Source organism: Leishmania major, chromosome 20, assembly GCF_000002725.2.
Source record: "Leishmania major strain Friedlin complete genome, chromosome 20".
Lineage (NCBI taxonomy): Eukaryota > Euglenozoa > Kinetoplastea > Trypanosomatida > Trypanosomatidae > Leishmania > Leishmania major.
Genome location: NC_007261.2, coordinates 60,216 through 76,696, shown reverse-complemented (window position 1 = coordinate 76,696; position 16,481 = coordinate 60,216). Strand labels below are relative to the sequence as shown.

At 61.6% G+C, this 16,481-nt stretch overlaps 5 protein-coding genes across 5 annotated transcripts; all 5 read left to right on the top strand.

Annotated features, from left to right (window-relative positions):
• Nucleotides 1-312: 312 nt before the first annotated feature.
• On the top strand, nucleotides 313-3,162 carry LMJF_20_0220 (conserved hypothetical protein; the record flags this gene model as incomplete). The annotated part of the gene is made up of 1 exon (XM_001682724.1): nucleotides 313-3,162. One exon carries the CDS (start codon nucleotides 313-315, stop codon nucleotides 3,160-3,162), a length of 2,850 nt encoding a protein of 949 aa, XP_001682776.1.
• A 2,750-nt stretch (nucleotides 3,163-5,912) lies between these two features.
• Nucleotides 5,913-7,166, top strand: LMJF_20_0210 (conserved hypothetical protein; the record flags this gene model as incomplete). Its single annotated transcript, XM_001682723.1, has 1 exon — nucleotides 5,913-7,166. One exon carries the CDS (start codon nucleotides 5,913-5,915, stop codon nucleotides 7,164-7,166), a length of 1,254 nt encoding a protein of 417 aa, XP_001682775.1.
• Nucleotides 7,167-8,015: 849 nt separating this feature from the next.
• Nucleotides 8,016-10,604, top strand: LMJF_20_0200 (conserved hypothetical protein; the record flags this gene model as incomplete). The annotated part of the gene is made up of 1 exon (XM_001682722.1): nucleotides 8,016-10,604. The coding sequence occupies one exon, from the start codon at nucleotides 8,016-8,018 to the stop codon at nucleotides 10,602-10,604; it is 2,589 nt and encodes an 862-aa protein (XP_001682774.1).
• A 581-nt stretch (nucleotides 10,605-11,185) lies between these two features.
• On the top strand, nucleotides 11,186-11,794 carry LMJF_20_0190 (hypothetical protein; the record flags this gene model as incomplete). The annotated part of the gene is made up of 1 exon (XM_001682721.1): nucleotides 11,186-11,794. The coding sequence occupies one exon, from the start codon at nucleotides 11,186-11,188 to the stop codon at nucleotides 11,792-11,794; it is 609 nt and encodes a 202-aa protein (XP_001682773.1).
• A 1,048-nt stretch (nucleotides 11,795-12,842) lies between these two features.
• On the top strand, nucleotides 12,843-15,431 carry LMJF_20_0180 (conserved hypothetical protein; the record flags this gene model as incomplete). The annotated part of the gene is made up of 1 exon (XM_001682720.1): nucleotides 12,843-15,431. One exon carries the CDS (start codon nucleotides 12,843-12,845, stop codon nucleotides 15,429-15,431), a length of 2,589 nt encoding a protein of 862 aa, XP_001682772.1.
• Between the last annotated feature and the right edge of the window lie 1,050 nt (nucleotides 15,432-16,481).

Below are 16,481 nucleotides of genomic sequence, written 5' to 3'. Positions count from 1 at the left end.
TTCACGCACCCTTTTCTCCCTCTCCCGCTCTCTGATTCGATTCTCATGGTGTCTGCTGCCCACTTCGCAGGTTGTCTTGGGACCTGCAGGGAGGCACTGCAGCCGCGGGCGACGTAGTGTCTCTATCTCTCGCCTCCCCGGCGTCTTCTTCTGCCCCTCTCCCTCCAGGGGAGAGCCCGCTCTAGTCCCTCGACCACGTCTAGCGCCTCACTGACGTTGGCTCGTGCGGGTCGCGCCCCGCGACTCGAACCTCGCGCATTGTTCTTCTTTCCGTGTCTCTGGGCCTCTTTCCAGTAAACGTTCACGTTGCTAATGAGTAGTGGCGATGGGAGCGTCGCTGCTGCAGTGGCAGCCGTGGTGCACTTCACCACCCACGGCGACACCGCCTCGAACCAGGAGCTGATGCACGCCATCGATCACTCCCTGGACGCTGGTTGTACACCGGCGGCCCACACGATTGCCCCGCAGCTGCTGCGGTGGGCACTGGAGGACTCCACAGCCCGCGTGTCCGCTGGGATGACCACCTATGTAAGCGTTCTCAACCGGCACTTCTGTGTGCAAGTGATACCGCACCGCCTTGCACAACCCCTGGATCGCCGCCCTGCCGGCTTGGAGGAGCTGCTGCAGTTCTACGTGATGGCCCTTCACAGTTTTGCCACTGAGGCCTCACGCCGGCAGCTCACGCAGTGTGTGGCCTGCCTGCTCATCTTGCTCGAGGATAGTTTGGTCGACCGACTGCGCGCCTGGGTACGCGGCGGTGATGCCGCATCCGCAGATGAGTGCCGCACGGCCCTGCAGGTCTTCATCGCGGTCGTGGACCTCTTGGCAGATCGCCGTGTTGCAATCGGCTCTATACGACGCGCTACACAGCGCCGTCAGCTACAGAAGCATCTGCTCATCGCACTTGAGTCTCCGCTGACGGACAGGGCAGACTTGCCGCTGCTGGTGCGTGTCACCGACGCTGCCGTGCGATTTCTGCTGGAGGCAATGCATGGTGAGCCGCAGGAGGTCGCGGCAACGTTTTGGGAAGCGCTGCCCACGAGTACTGTATGGCAGCACTGCCTGCGCTGCCTTGGTGCGGCTGCTGCCGCGTCGTCACCACCGGCAACGTGTCCGGAGGAGGTGTTAAACGTTGTGTGCAACGTGCTGCGTTGCCAGACGATCGTTAACGCAGCCGCCGAGGCTCTCCTGTCGGGTGCGCTGCCGTTGGTGCTACAACCCATCGCGCCCTCGACCGCCGCCACCGTGGACTGGGAGACGATCAGTCGTGTCATCGCCTCAGCACTTGAGGCATCCACGAAGGCCATTGTCACTCAGCAGCCAAGCGATGTACCCCTATTTCGACTCTTCTCCTCTGCGGCTGACCGACTGGCGCAGCTGCTGCAGGCGCCGACGGCCCCGACGACTGCGGTGTGCCACGTTTGTGAGGGCATCAGCGCCTTGACGCAGGCACTGCAGCCTACGCCGCTTCCCGAGATGGAGCCCGATGATGACCCGGATGACTTTTCGGACTTTGTCGAGCAGACGCACGCGGCCAACGCAGAGAAGTCATCTGCCGTTGCCCAACTGAGACCGTTTCTGCATGGGTGCACGAGAGCGCTTGCAGCTCGCCTTACCCACAGCAAGTTTGCGCAGGAGGAGTGGAGGAACATCGCGGCGTACGTAGCGCGACAGGTCGCTGACGGTGATATTGATGACTACGAAGTAGCCCACGATGACGTCCACCTCGCTGTCTTCACGACGTATGAGCGTCTGACGGCTCTCCTCGGCGCGCTGAGCGTTGGGGAGATCGGCGCGGCGGCCCCTGAGCTGGGCCAGCGACTCGTCCTGGTCATGAGGGACTCGGGCTCAACTTTCCAGTGGCTGGAGTCCATTCAGCCGACCGATCTGCTGGTTCAGTCCGCCTTGCTCCCGTGCTGCGTGGCGCGGCATGTGTCCTCGACTTCTGCCACAGGGTGGGCGATGGAGTCTTCTGCAGTGCGCGTGATGGATGTGCTGGTGCATGCACTCGCCACGTACCAAGAGCATGGCTTGCATTGCAGCGGTGGCAGCGCGAGTGGTAGTGTTCCCGCTATCATGGATGTGACAAGGGCGGCTGCGGCGGTGGCGTTGGCCATTGTGAGGCGTGTTGGGCCGGACAACGTGGCGCACCTGCGTGAGCGCATCACTCCGCTGGTGTCAGCGCTGTGGCAGTGTGTGACCGCAGCCGTTGATGCACCAGCGTCAGCGTCGACGCACCACGCCGCCGCGGATGAACTCGCGACGCTGCTCGAGGCCAGGTTGGCTGTGCTGCCTGATGCTGCGGTCGACCCTCTCAAGGATCAAGACGCGTACACGCAGGCGGTTCTCTTCGCCACTGGTGGTGCATCCACTCCAAGCCTAAACACGCTGGAGGCGCTCGCACACACGCTGCACTGCATCGCACAGCTTTCTTCAGAGGAGGCCGAGGCGGTCGAGACACGGGTGTGCCGCGGTCTCGCGGAGCGCTCGCGGCGCCACTGCGAAGCGGGAGAGTGGGCAGGCGAGGCACTCGCGACGCTCTTGGACTCCTGGCATGCTCAGCATCCCCGACTGCTTCCGTGCTTCTTGACGTTGGCGGTTGCGGTGCCAGCCGAGCTGCAGCCTGCACTGCTGTTGGCCGGTATTACTCGCTTCTTTTCTCTGCCGCAGAGCCTCGACACTTCGACGCGCGAGCTCTCCGCTGTCTTGGAGGTACGCTTCGTGCGCCCAATCGCCGCATCGCCCGCTACAGCGCCGTCTCTGCACGCTCTTGTGGTGTGGCTGTTACAGTCTCACCCCTCTTTCACCGCCGCCGATGGCGTGCGACGCGTGCGCGCCTTAGCGGCATGCGGGCGGGCGCTTTGCGAGAGTGGCCATGTGCCGGCCCTCAGCTTGACCGAGACGCTCGTCACTTGCGTCGCTCGCTGGCAGGAACACAAGTTTGCCTCAGTGCTCGGCGGCGGGGAGGTGGATGCGGCAGGTGAGAAGGACGACACCGAAGGCGACGTGCAGCTGAAGCAGGAGGTCTTGAAGCAGCTGGCGATGTGGAGCCGCTGCGTTAGTGCCGTGTCGGGGCTCCCGCCGAGTGCGCCGCCATGGCTGGCACGGTTGCAGTCTGCACAAGACGACTACGAGCGGGTGGAGGTGCTGAAAAGCGTGTGAGGGCCTTGCGGAGAGAACGGCCGGCGTGGGATGGGCCTAGCGCTGCGTGGCAACCTTGCGTTTGCCGCTCCTCCTTCATCCCTCCTCGAGGCCCACCTCGGCACGTGGCGCACACCCCGATGGTCACGCGTGCGTGTGCGCATGCGAGCGAACGTTTGTTTTTTTTGTGGTGGGGGTTGGGGGGGGGGCCTGACAAGGATTCGCGAAGGGCTGCGATCATCGCATGGCAGAAGAATAGCGTGCTTGATGTTTGTGCCTTGCCAGCCCGTCTGGCTCAAGCGCACGAGATCCCTCGTGCCACAGCAGTCAACGAAGTTGCTGCTCGGCCGATGGCGATACGGCTGCCAGCGAAGCAAGGCAAGAGACACAAGGCACCTACCGAGACGGAACGCACTGGGCAACATGTGAGGTACGTGTGTGGATGACGCTCTCCCATCTCCGTTGAGTGCTTTCCTTCCCAACACTTGCCACACACGCGAAGAAAAAGAGGGCCCGACGTATCACGCGGCTCATGATGTGAGGCGCAGACATTCTGGACGCGTCCGCGCCGTGAAGCTGCCCAAGCAGCGGCTGTCATGAGCGGTGCCAACGCTCCTAGGCCAGAGACTCTGGCGGCAGCCAGGAAGCAGGCGCAGCAGATCGACCGCCGCAATCTCTCCTACCTGCTTGAGGCTAGCGCGTCGCCCTAGGCCAGCAATCACATCCAACGCCGCCAGCATCGAGGCTCTATTCGCGATTCGTGCAGTGATCGACGATGTAGTGCTAGCGGCCTCGCCAAGGGCGGGAGACTGAGTTCTTTACAGCTGTGGGCGCGATACTGGAACGGTTTCGCATTGCCAACCCCATCGCGGTCTCGGGCAGGAATACGCTTACAACCAACCAACGGCGCAGACGTCCTACCGCTCGCCTCCGGCCTGACAGCTTTCCTCGGCGAGGAGTACGAAGGCCGGAATGGAGCGCAGGCCGCACGCAACTCTCCCCAGACATAAGCCAACTTGACCCCAGCCGAAAGGCGGACGGAGTGGATACCACGCCAATGCGTGGGCATAGTATCGCATGTCACGCACGCTATGCAGACGCCCCGCTTAAACGCCGCTGAGGGGTTCGACATCATGGCAGCCGGCAGAGCCGTAGACGTGCGGGTAGGAGGCGGGCTCGGGTGGGGCGACTCCATCCCCCATGTGCCCGCCACTGCTGCCTTTCCCATCTGGGGGGCTGATGTGCGATACTGGTGTGCGCGATCAGGTCGTGGCCGGTGCCTTCGCGTGTCACAGCTTCAGGCTGTTGGGCGGCTTTACGTTGGCCCCTAGAGGAGTTGGAAGGTAAGGGGTGCGGGTGCCTCCGCCGTCTCTCGGAAGGGGGAAGAGGGAGCGACCAATCTCTGCCTGGCGGCAGCGGTGGATCGAGATGAGCTCGGCGAGCAGACGCATTGCTGTTCAGGCCACATAACGTTTCGCTTCAGCCGCGCAACACGCTACACAATTCTTTGCGTGAGCACGCGCAATTCTGCACCGCCGCCTCCACAACGAATAGGCCGTCCAGGTGATGGCGACCGTGGGTGTCTCTGCTGACCAGACACCAGTCGCCGAGGTCCAGAGAGGCGTGAGCTTCAACGGCGGCATCGGACGAGGCTTTAGCCGAAGACCGCTTCACTGCATCGCAGATGGGCTCACGATTCGCAAAGAAACGCCCGTCATCTTCTTTGGCGTCGACGGACCGACACATCCGGCCGATGCGCTGTCGCGCGACTTTGGGGTAGACACTTCTGGTGAGGTGAAGGGATGCGCAGCCGCTTTCATGTGAAGCCCGCGGCTCCTGGAAGCGCACTCGCTACGTGCAGAGAAAGAGGTAGCGCAGTGCTCGGCGTTTGTGTGTGTGCGTGAAGGGGGGGGGTGATGGTGGTGGGGAAGCCAGCCCCCGTCTGGAAGCAGTGCAGAGCCCTTTCTTCTGCCCTCCTTGAGGCGCGAATCTCACAGCCGACCGACATGGAGGAGAGGTGTAAGGGATGTTGAAGAGGAGAACGGAAAGCGAGCGGAGACTACACCGGCGTTCGAGCTGGAGGCATGTGTGTGCAAAACACCGCTGCACTGTCGGAGACACACCTCTTTCCCTTTTTGGCATGAGCACAGGTGGAGGCGGCAACGATAGAAGAGATGTGGTGCCTCGCTTCCTCTCTCCTTTTGTATGCGTGTGCCTGCATGCGTGTATGCGACCGAGCTGCTCTTCACATGCCTGCTGACGCACTGCAGCGGGGTTTCGGTGAGCGCTGCTTTCCTTCACTGTTTCCGTACCTTACCGCATGCCCAGCACTTATTCCTTTCCTTTCTACCCTTACACCCTCCCTCGTCCCTCAGAGGCTGCAACCACGGCGGTCGCTCTCGCTTATTCCTGCAACAATCTGTCGCTGCTCAGCGAACAGCGCCGCGGAGGACAATCCAAGCAGTCAAGCCGTCCATCTGTGAGTACCTTCACCCTTGGACTCATTGCTTTTTAACCTTCTCCGGCAGCGCCTCCGTCCTCTCCTCACGTAGACCCATACATTGATACACAGACATCGCACCAGTGTGAGCGCAGTGGAGAGAGGCAGGGAGGACGGCGTGTGTTGGTGGTCTGCGCATCGGGCTCCTTGCAGTTCCCCTCTTCTCCCTCTCTCTTTTCTGTCTCCTCCTCTCTCTGTCTCCGCCACTGCTACAAGAAAGCTGCTACTCTCCGCGCAGAGTCTCCACCATTTTCTCGCCTCGAATGCTGCCATGTCACTGTCGAGTGATGCGCGCGACGTCGGTCGGGAAGTCACATTCCACTTTCGCTGGCTGTGCGGTGGATCTGCGAGCCGCCCATCGATCATGCCGCGTATGACGCCGCCGCCGGGGTGCTGCCACTCGCTCGTGGGCTACCAAGACCGCTATCTTATTTTGTTTGGCGGTGGATCGCTAGCACACTTCGCGAATGACGTGTACGTGTACGACATGGACAGTCGCCGCTGGTCTCGAAAGGCCCCTGAAAACAGTGACATGGTGCCACCACGACTGGCCCACTCTTCCGCTATCCATGGAGACAAGATGATCGTGTATGGTGGGCAGGACCTGTGCAGCCCTGTAGTGTATGATGACGTCCTCGAGCTCGACCTTGTCACGTGGAGGTGGTCGGTGCTGCAGCACGCCCAGGCAAGTCCGGAAGGCCCTGGTGCGCGTCGTCTTCACAACGCGCACGTTGTAGGCGGTCGCATGTACGTGCTCATGGGCACTCCAACCGCGCCAAGAGAGGCTCCGCTGTGGTACTTGGACTTGCATACGAATGCGTGGCACCATCTAAAACCGACCATATTGCACGACGGTGGCACGGCCGCCGAGCCAGCCACCATGCTTTCCTTGTGCGGCTGCAGCTCTGCGGTGTCAGGGGACTGCATCTACCTCTTCGGCGGGTACCGTGCCGAGGACGGCGAGAGAAGCCCCTTTCCCCAACGCGAGTACATGAACTCCCTCTTCCAGTACAATACAAGGCTCAACACGTGGCGTTCCGTGAGGCTGCACCCGCTCGCGCCACGCCCATCTGCCCGGTACGCCGCTTCACTGGCTGTTCACGACAGATACGTGTACCTCTTTGGCGGAGACGCGAATCAGTCAGACGTGTCCTTGTACTTTAGCGATCTCTGGCGTATCGGTGTCCAGGACGAGCTGGCGGCCTGGTGCAAGGTGAATGTCGCTGGCGCGTTGTGCCCCTCCGCTCGCAGCGGCTGTGCGTACACGTGTGCCAGATCATCGCTCTTCATTTTCGGCGGCGAGCTCCCCGTTGGAGACCTCACCATACCTTGGCTCTACGGTGCTGACCTCTTCCAACTTCCGCTCGGCTACTCTGGCCAGCTCACGCTGCGTGCCAGTGCGGCGCGGTGGCTTGGAGCCGCTGCCGGGCAGTGCCGCGAGACGTTTTCAGTTTGCTCGTTACCAGAAGAGATCCCGTTGACCTTGGGGGCGCGGTGTGCTCTCGAGGAGTACTCTGAGGGCTGACGCGTGCCTCCATTCAGCTGCCATGGAGGGAGGTGCCGCCATGTCTCGGACTCGCACTCTCCACTGCTCCGTTGGTTGCTGCATCGGTAGCGTTGAGGGGTCGCAGGCCGTATCCTGCTGAGCGCAGACACCATCGGAAGAAAAGTAAAACTGCTATCCCTTTTTCCCCTCCATGCTCACATGACAACAGCCTCCATTCCGCAAGTAAATCGGTGCGCTCTCTCTCTACGCGTCATTACGTGGCGCTGGGCTATGGACCGGCAGAGCCACTTCTCGCCTCACCCACCTTGGGCCTTCCTCATGGACGCGACAGCCTTTCACCTCTCTTACGTGCACAGCACTGTGCGAGAGAACGTCTTCTTCGCTTTGGTGCATTGGCGGCACACCGGCGCTCTTGTTTTCGTGTATGCTCCTTTGGAGCACTGTCCTGCAACGTGCGCAACTTAAGGGGGCGGAGACGCCTGTCTGGGCTGCGCTTCGCTGCTGTCCTCGCTGTCTTTCAAATATCTGCGTGCATCTATTTCCGCACTGGCGCCATCCTTCCCCCCTTCTCCCATCTCTCCTTTCCTGCGTACGCCTGCTGTCCATGTACCACGCGATGAAGTACTTGCGTGCAGCTCAAGTGGCTTGCTTCACCGACCTCCGGACCACTTGCGTCGGGGCCCATGGCTGTGAGTGAGTACCTCAGCTGACACGCGCGAACTGCTCACACACTCACTCACAGCGAGCGAAGACGACTCCTTTCTGTGCATCGGCGCTGTTGGCCCCTCTTCTTGCGGCCGATCCGCTTCTCCGCCGAGCAGCATCATCATTCGTGCTGGCATTCATCGCGCTATGTCACATGCAGGCATGCTTTCATCGGTGTTAGGCAACATCGCTGCCAGGGCTTCACGCCTATTCGCCCGATGCGCGGCCCCGTGCCCAGACTCTTTTCCATCGTCTGCTCAGCCGTCGCTAACGTCGTCCACGTTGTCGGACCTGTCGGACCTCGTGAGCTGCACTCGCTCTCTCGTCGCGCTCACTCAGTCCTGCGGCAGTGGCGCCGTCGACGCACACCTGCAGCGGTGCGTGCGCGAGTGCACCGACGCCACTCTCGACGCGCTCTCTTCATTGCCGCCCAGGGCCCACGTGCCGGCCGATGTCTGCGTCGTGCTGCTCGTCATCCTTCGTGCCTCTGTCCAGTTCTGGCAGGAGGACCGATGTGCTGCCTTGGCACAGCGGTTGGCGGAGCATGTGGATGCCATGGCGCTGCGGACATGGCGGCCTCGCGTGTTGGTTGCGACCGTGCATGCGTTCGCCAAATCGTGCCCCTCGCAGGCTCAGTTGCCGCTTGTAACGGACTGCTTCGTGCGGCTGCAGCACTGTGAGGCGCAGCTCACAGAGTACGATGTGGCGACGGTTCTGTGGTGCCTTGCGACACTGCAGGTCGGTGAGAGCCAGCTGCCGTTGTGGAGCTCCCTCTGCAAGCGCGCTGCACTGTTGTTCTCGCGCATGAACCGCGTGAACCGCCTCACCGTGATGCAAGCCCTGCTGCTGCAGTCTTCCTACCTATGTGAGTCGCAAGCTGAGCTGCTGCGCGTCGCACACGCAGCGAACATGGAATCGACGGAGCTCACGTCACTCGATGACTATCAGCGTGATGGCGGGTGGCGGTGCCCTGCGCGTGGTCCCCATCGCACTAAATCACATAATTCGGAATCCTCTCTCACCTCCTCCTCCAAACCAGGCAGCATGGGCTCGACCTCGCAGCTGCTCCAGTGCACTACGCACGCACTCTCTGACGAGTCACTGGTGCGGTTGCTCATCACCCTTTTTGAGAGAAGCGCGGAGGCAACCGAGGAGCTGCGCCTGGTCGTAGCACATCTCACGCTGCGCAGCTTCCTGTCCGATCGACTCTGCCTACAGTTGCTGCGGTTTACTCAGTCGCGGAGCACGGCCGTTTCATTGCACATGGCGGGCCAGGCAGAGCAGCGGCCGAGGAAACACGCGTTTTCGACAGCGCAGCACTCAGAGATGTCGGTGCTGCTCCGTAAGGCACGACGACACGCAGCGCGGCAACTGATTGGTGTCTTGCGCAGTGGGGTAGCGCGGTCTCCACGTGACATCATTGAGGTACTTTGCGTAGAGCACTGTAGTCTGCGCGCGGGAGGAGCATCCGAAGGCCAGCCGCGACCAGGCGGCGCCGTCGACGCAGAGTCTGTGGAGTCTGTGGAGTCTGTCTGGGCTGCCATTGTGGGGCTCTTCTGCGACACGTCAGCAGACTTGGCGCGCGCTTTCTGTTTTGGCAGCGGCGAGGAGCTCTGGAGCTGGCACTGCATCGCCGCGTACTTGAGGGCAGTGAGCCCGGCAAGCGGTGGCCTGACTTCTGATGTGCCAGCGTCGCTGGGCACCACCCTCAGTGCACTGGAGCACCAGCTCAGCTCCGCCACGCACCCGTCGCGCTACTGGCCAAACACCCGAGAGCGTAAGACGAGGTGCGCCGAGGTAGTGATAGCCGCCACGCACTGTGTGGGAACGCAGTTGCTAACCTACTGCGCCGAGACAACTTCGCCCTATGACACCGCCCTCGCGCTGCTCGGCGAGTGTGTGCGAGAGCTTGCGACACCGCCGGCGACTCTCCCTGCTCCAACTACGCTGAGGCTTCTCTCTGCCGTGGACGAGGCGCCCGTGGTCGTTGCCGCACCCGTGCAGCCGCTGAGGAAGTTTCTCTTGGCGCAGCTGGAGACACACACGGCCCGTCCCTCTGGCATGCTGCCAGACTTAATTCAGTACCTCACAAGCATCCTCGCCGGTCCGCTGGCGGCATGGCAGGCGCCGTCGCGCGTGCGCGTCTCGGACGCTGTGCTGGACCTGTATCTTCGCTTACTGCTCCAAGAGCAGCAGCAGACTCTATCTGCTGTGCATTCGGAGCTGCTGGTACGGTGCTTGCAAGAGCGCCGAACGATTGCAGCGGAGCTGGAGAACGCCTTCATGATGCTTCTGACCCGCCGCCTCGGGCAGACGGCATCGTTTCTGAATACTGTAAGGCTGCCGATCGCTGCGCTGAGTGGGCTTGTGGAGCTTGCCGGGGCCTTGCCGCGCAGTAAGGCTGCATCCACCACCGCGACGGCCACCATGATCATCAGCACCCTCCTGGACTTGCTCATTCAACAGGCCATTCCAGCGTGCACCACAGCAGAGGAGCTTATAGCTGGTGCCATCGCGTTGCGCGACGATGCCGTGGCAGACCTGCAGAGAACGTCCGCCATGGCAGCGGCAGTGCAGGCAAGGGGCTTGTCGCTGCTCACGTCTACCGAGGTGACATGGACACCAGTGCAGAAGGCGTACCTTATCGCCGCCCTCGTGTGCGTAAATGTCGACCCGACGCCAGAGCTCCTGCAAGCACTGCGCATGGATCACCACACGCAGGCAAGGGGAGCGTTGAAATCCACGAGCTAAAAACAAAACGTGCAGTGTCTGCGAGCGTGCATGCAACCCTGTGCGTCTGTGCATGAGAGGGCGCATCGCGGGGCTTCTGCGGTGGGCGCCTCGCCCCCTTTTTCTTTTGGTGTGTGTGCGCGCGTGTGTGTGTGTACGTGTATGTGCGGAAGGTTTGCCTTATGCGTACGCGCTGCGGACAAGTGCCAGCAGAACCGACAGTGACTCCATCAGCGAACACAAAAGACGTAGGCTCTGGCGTCGCTGCGTTGGTGGTCTGTCTTGCCGCTCACATTTTTAGGAGGAGAGTGGCGTTCTCTCTCTCGTGTGTTTCCGTGATTCCGCTCTTACGGCACAGCGGGGAGGCACCTTCTCTTGTTCTGCTTGCCACTCCTCCCTCGGTGCACTTCGATTTCTCTTACTCTGTGCACGCTGCTCTTCCGCCTTCTTCTATCGTTGTCTTGCACTCTACCCTCTGATCCCACGCTCTCGCCTCTCTTATTCACCCTCCTTGCACGGCTCCTGCACGCTCCCTCGTTCTCTCTGCAACTGCCTGACCGGCAGGCTTAGTCACGCACACACATAGAGCTACGGAGCACAGCATGCGGCGGAAGAGGAGCTCCTACGTAACATGTACGGTCAACGGCAACGCATGTCAGTCAGACGACGGCATGTACGACGTGAAGACATTGTACGGGCCGCACACGGTGCTGCTGCGCGCACTGACGACGGTACCATCGTCGTCTTTATTGTCGTCCGCTCCGTCACCAGCAGAGGCATCCAGAAGACGGTCGGAGCCCTTGGCGAGCTTTACCATCTGTGCGGTGGACGCGCGTGGGCGTTTTGTTGTGAAGCAGAGTGGCACCTACGAGGTTGGTGCAATCGGAGCCGTTGAAGAGCAGGCTGAGGCTGGGGCTACAGCTCGGGCTGAGGTGCAGGCGGCGATTCACGACGTGCAGCGCGTGCCAGAAGCGGCTCCGAAGACGGCGGGGGAGCGCCAAAGTGCAATGAAGGAAGTTCGACGAGCCCCCAACAAGTACAGCATGTTCTTAAGTAAGTTTTCGAAGGTGTTCAGCAAGAAGGGTTTTCAGGCAGCCGCGGCGGAGTGGAGGCGGTTTTCGGCGGAGTCGAAGAGGAGCGAGGAAGTGGATGCTCTCATCGCCAGGGTGGTCCGCTCCGGTCGGTACCCGATGCGTCAGCCGAAGAGCTGAATGATCGCTGTTGCTGTGGTTTCTCGTGTGTGTGCGTGTGTGCTCGAGGTCAACCCACAAACTCGGAAGTGATGCCACCCCACACTCTGTTCCTGATGAGGCGATACTCAACGGGGCACCGTCGAAGGTCACACGCACGAAAGGAGTGCGTCGCTCACGCCCCCCTCCCCCTCCCTCCCCCAGCCTCTGCTACACCCGTCACGGCCCTCAAGTGATACCACCACCCCAACCAGCTGCGTTGCTCTTCTGCCCACGTCTTCCTGCTTCTCTCTTTTCGCTAGTGGTGCCACGCACGCATGCGATGCGCATGCCGAGCGGCGCGCGCGTTCGACCGCCGTGGGGTGGTGAGGTGGTAACGCCCTTCGTGGAAGCTTTTCGTCGTCGGCGCCCGCCCCTCTCCGCCTTTGAAGCAGACGTGTGGGCACGTCTGTGTGTCGGTGCGGCAGGACATAATCACCCCTTCTCTGAGGCAGCCACCGACACGACGAAAAGGGAAGCCGCAGGAGAGGAGCACAAGAGGTTCACCAAGCAACCACGCGGACTTGCCCTCCACCCTTCCACACCTCTCGCCTCTTCTCTTCTCCGTTGCCCCCCCCCCCTCTCTGCCCGGCTACTTCACGCACGCCTGCACAAGTCGTATTCGCTCGAGGGGTGGAAGACGGAGCGACGGCGTCAGCCCTCTTCTTTGCCACTTTCTGCCTCCACGCATATACACGCATCTCTGCCGGCACTCGACAACCGCATCGCCTCTCTTCTCCGTTCCCTCGGCCATCTTCACCGTGTCGTTTTGCATCTTTGCCGAGTCACGTTAGACGATAGACATCGCGGCTGTCGTGTTGACAACTCGTGCAGCACATCCTTGTGCTCCTTTTTCGCTTGGTGTGCGCCTCCGCTCCGTCACGCGGCGTTGCGGCCCACATCTGCTTTCATATACGTAACCTTTCCTATCGCTCTCCCCTTCCCATTGACTCCCACGTTACCAAAGCCTGGACTGGCCTACAAAGTCGCTGGCAGCCGAGTCGGCGCTCCCCCGACCGCATTCACGGACATGTCTTCCCCATCCTTGCCCCAGCACAATTATCGCCAAGCGATCATTGACTTGTACAAGAAGCACGACCCTGCCAAGGTGTGGCGCGTGGATGAGCTGCTGCGCCGGTTTGAGGGGCACGAGGAGGCCCTCGTGAACGCCCTGGAGCGAAAGTTCCGCGAGGACATGACATCAGCGGGCGCGCAGGATTCCACCGGGCACTGCGCGGATGCCGCACAGGCCCCTGTGACGCTGGAGGGCAGCAGCTACTCAGGACCTTCGCCAAACTCGCCGCTCAATATCAACATTTCAATCAAGTGTGATGATTCACTGCCATCTGTGGTTGCAGAACTGCTGGCCGCGTCGCCTTCCGACCCCGACGCTGCGACGGTCAGCGAGAATGTAGACCGCAGTGTATACCGCACGCGACTGCTGCGCCTCTATGAAGCCTACGCCCCGCTTCGTGTGAGTCAGGTCGATCATGAGCTAGACAACTACAAGGGGCGAGAAGAGGCATATCTGTGCACCATGGAGAAGAAACTTAGGGGAGTGCAGACCGCGGAGAGTGCCGAGGACGCCACCGAGGAGGCGTCGCTGCCGGCCACGCTGTCGCCCGTAGAAACGGGTCTTCTCGACGACCGCCAGAGGCGTACCAACAACAGCTCCGGCTATGAGGTCTCCAAGGCGGGACTGCTGCTCAGTTACGAGACAGATGCGCCAGCCCCAGCAAACCACGCGGAGCGTCAGCTGCAGCGCTACCTGGGGCGAGACGAGGAGGTTATCCAGGAGGCTGTGGCCGAGTACGGTCCTGAGCCAGTCGCGTCGGTAGTGGACACGGAGGCAACGAGCCCCGGAGCGGCAGCCGGCTTGAAGAAGAAGCACACACCGACCGCACCCGCAAACAGCACAGGTCCTTTGAAGACTGCGTCTCCAAGTGCACCGCTGCCGATACTGGCCACGTCTCAGGAAGCTGCAAAGGCTGCCAAGCGTACAGTCGATGGGGTGGCGTCTCCTCCCTCGGCAGCAGCAGCTCTTCCGACTCGGGCCGAGGCTGCAGCAAGGCCAGCAGCGTATGAGGAGGCGAAGGCGGCTGCAGTGTTCGCGCGCATCATAGAGCACAAAGGCGGCGCTGTTGGTGATGCGGCCGCTCCCACGCAGGTTCCAGGACTTAATGCGGCCGTCTTGGGGCTGGCTATGCCCCCCTACAGCGGCGGTGCGCGGCATGCCTCCTCGCCGCCGGACAGGCGCGCCGCAGCGCCAGTTGTGACACGTGACAAACCGTCGCCTGTTGCTGCGGTGGGACCGCTGCAGGTGGTTTCAGCAAGGAACGCTGAGATGCGCACCACTGCATCGAGACTCTCCAAGGCTGCTTTACCCGCGCGCAAAGGCGAGTCGGCGCGGACCGTCGTCTTGGACAGAAGCGAGATCGATGCCTCGCTGAGTAGCACCATGAGGCGGATGGCGCTCTTCGACGTCACTTTCTACGACTTCTTCCGCGTTCTGGGAAGCTTTCACGCGCATGGGTGCGAGAGGGTGAGCCTACGAGTGGCCAGCGTGCTGCTTGGCGTCTTGTTGCAAGAGGCATCACCGGCGAAAGTACGTTGTGAGCATGGCAACATGTCGTGCGTGAGCGAAGAGGAGGCCGGCGTGTCGGCTGACGAGATGCGAGAGCTCATTCTGCAGGGAGCAGCGCGGCAGCTTCGAAGCCAAGCCAGCATGTCGAATCGGCGCGTGGCGCAGTTTACACACTCGCTGGTCCGGCGCATGGCAAAGTTGGTGCAGACCTGTCGCATGGCGGTGGTGCAGCTTCAGCGGCAGCCGTATCCTCTTTCCGCTGGGTTCTGGGTGTATCGCTCTGTTCGTCCACGTGCTGTACCCCACTGGAGGCGGTGCTGGGCTACGACGAGCGCAGACGGCGACGCCATCTCCGTGTGCTACGAGGGCTCTCTCAAAACGGAGTTGCGCATTCCTTTTGCACGCGTCGTGCGTTGCGACCGCGAGCGAAACCCGGCTGGTGCGTTGCCCGTGTACGCGCGCAACGGCCTCACCTTCCAGCTGACAACGGGCGCGCAGCCGTTGCTCGTTGTGGTGTGCCCGGAATCGGGGGATGTGACCACGCAGCTCCTATCTGCTTTCCGCTCGTGGAGCCGCTCGCCGCGCAACGTTGATGAGAAGAGCACCGCAACGCACGTAGCCTCCTCGCTGGCCCCGGCGCCACACTCACAATGCGACGTCGCAGAAAGCAGCAAACACTTGGGATCGAATCAGGTCCGGGTTTGGGTTCTCGTGAGAGCCACGTCGACGTACGAGTCGCAAAGGTGGTGCGTGGAGGATCTGTCGATACACATGATGAGCGATCGCACCCGCGAGCTGCACAGCTGCTCGGTTGCTGATGTGGAAGGCGTGGTTGCGGAGATTGAGCTGCCCGTGACACCGCCGGCGAGGTGCGCGCATGGTTTTGTGTTGTGCTTCGGAAACGTCTCGGCTCCCTTGATGGCGTTCACCGAGCGACCGCAAGACCGAACTCGGCTGCTTGATCGTGTGTATCGCGGCCAGGCGCTTCTTCAAGTAGAAGCGAAGGCAGCGGGAAAGGTTAATGGAGGCGGTTAGCTGCACTCCCTCTGTGCACGGCATCTGTATGTAAAACGTACCTGCGTGAGTGCCTGGGTGAGCTTGAGGATGGCAGAGGAGACGACAGCGGTGCTGCCAGCTACTGTGCATGCATTTGTCAGCGCACGTGCCATCTTTGTCTTTTCCCGCACACGCCTTCTGCTTGCCCTCTCTCCACCTCGTGCGCGTCCATGATGCCCCCTCCCTTTTCGATTGATCTCTCCTCAGTCTGTACTCTATTGAGGTGGCGCAGCCGAATACCGCCACAAGGGGGCGAACAGAAGAGAAACACCTACCACTTCTCCAAGCACACACACACACACACACACACACACATCACTGCCCCTCTGGCAAGTCCACCCTCTGCGAGGCATGCGCACTGTCTTCGAGAAGTCCGAAAGGCGGTGGCAAACAGCGCAGGGGCGGTGGGTGGTGGGCGGTAGTGTGTCCACAGAAACATGAGAGGGAGCGTCTGGGCAGGCCTGGACGTTTTGCGGCGCACTGCCTCACGGTGACCTGCATCTGTGCAGTGTGCACGCGTGCTCGAGTTGTGCCTACACCGTGCCTCTCTCCCATTTCAAGATAACCATCGCAACCCACTGTGCGGGTGTCGCGCTCACGCGATGATGCGCTACAGCTCTGCGGCGCCCGCTCCTGCTGGGTTTTCATCGTCCTATGCGTCCTTCACACGACTGCGTGAAGTATAAGGGGGCACCACAGCACGGGACCCACCGCCGCGTGTCTGTTTCCGTGGACACCCTCTTTCAGCTGCCTCTTCTTCCCACACCTCTTTTTTTTGGCCTTCTTGCCGGCTTTGGGTTTGACCCAATCAACTTGACCACCCCCACGCCCACACACGCGCACGCAGTGGCGCAGCCTCGGCTTATGGGAGGCGCTGCCCTTGCCGCACTGCACACACCCACACGTGCCGAAAGCAAAAGAAAACGTAAACGCTCTGAGCCCCTCCCCCCCTCCCCCCCTTTCGTCTGTGCTCATCTCCACGCCACTGTCTCGTGGCATATTTCCTTTTCCGGGAGCTCCAGCAGCAAT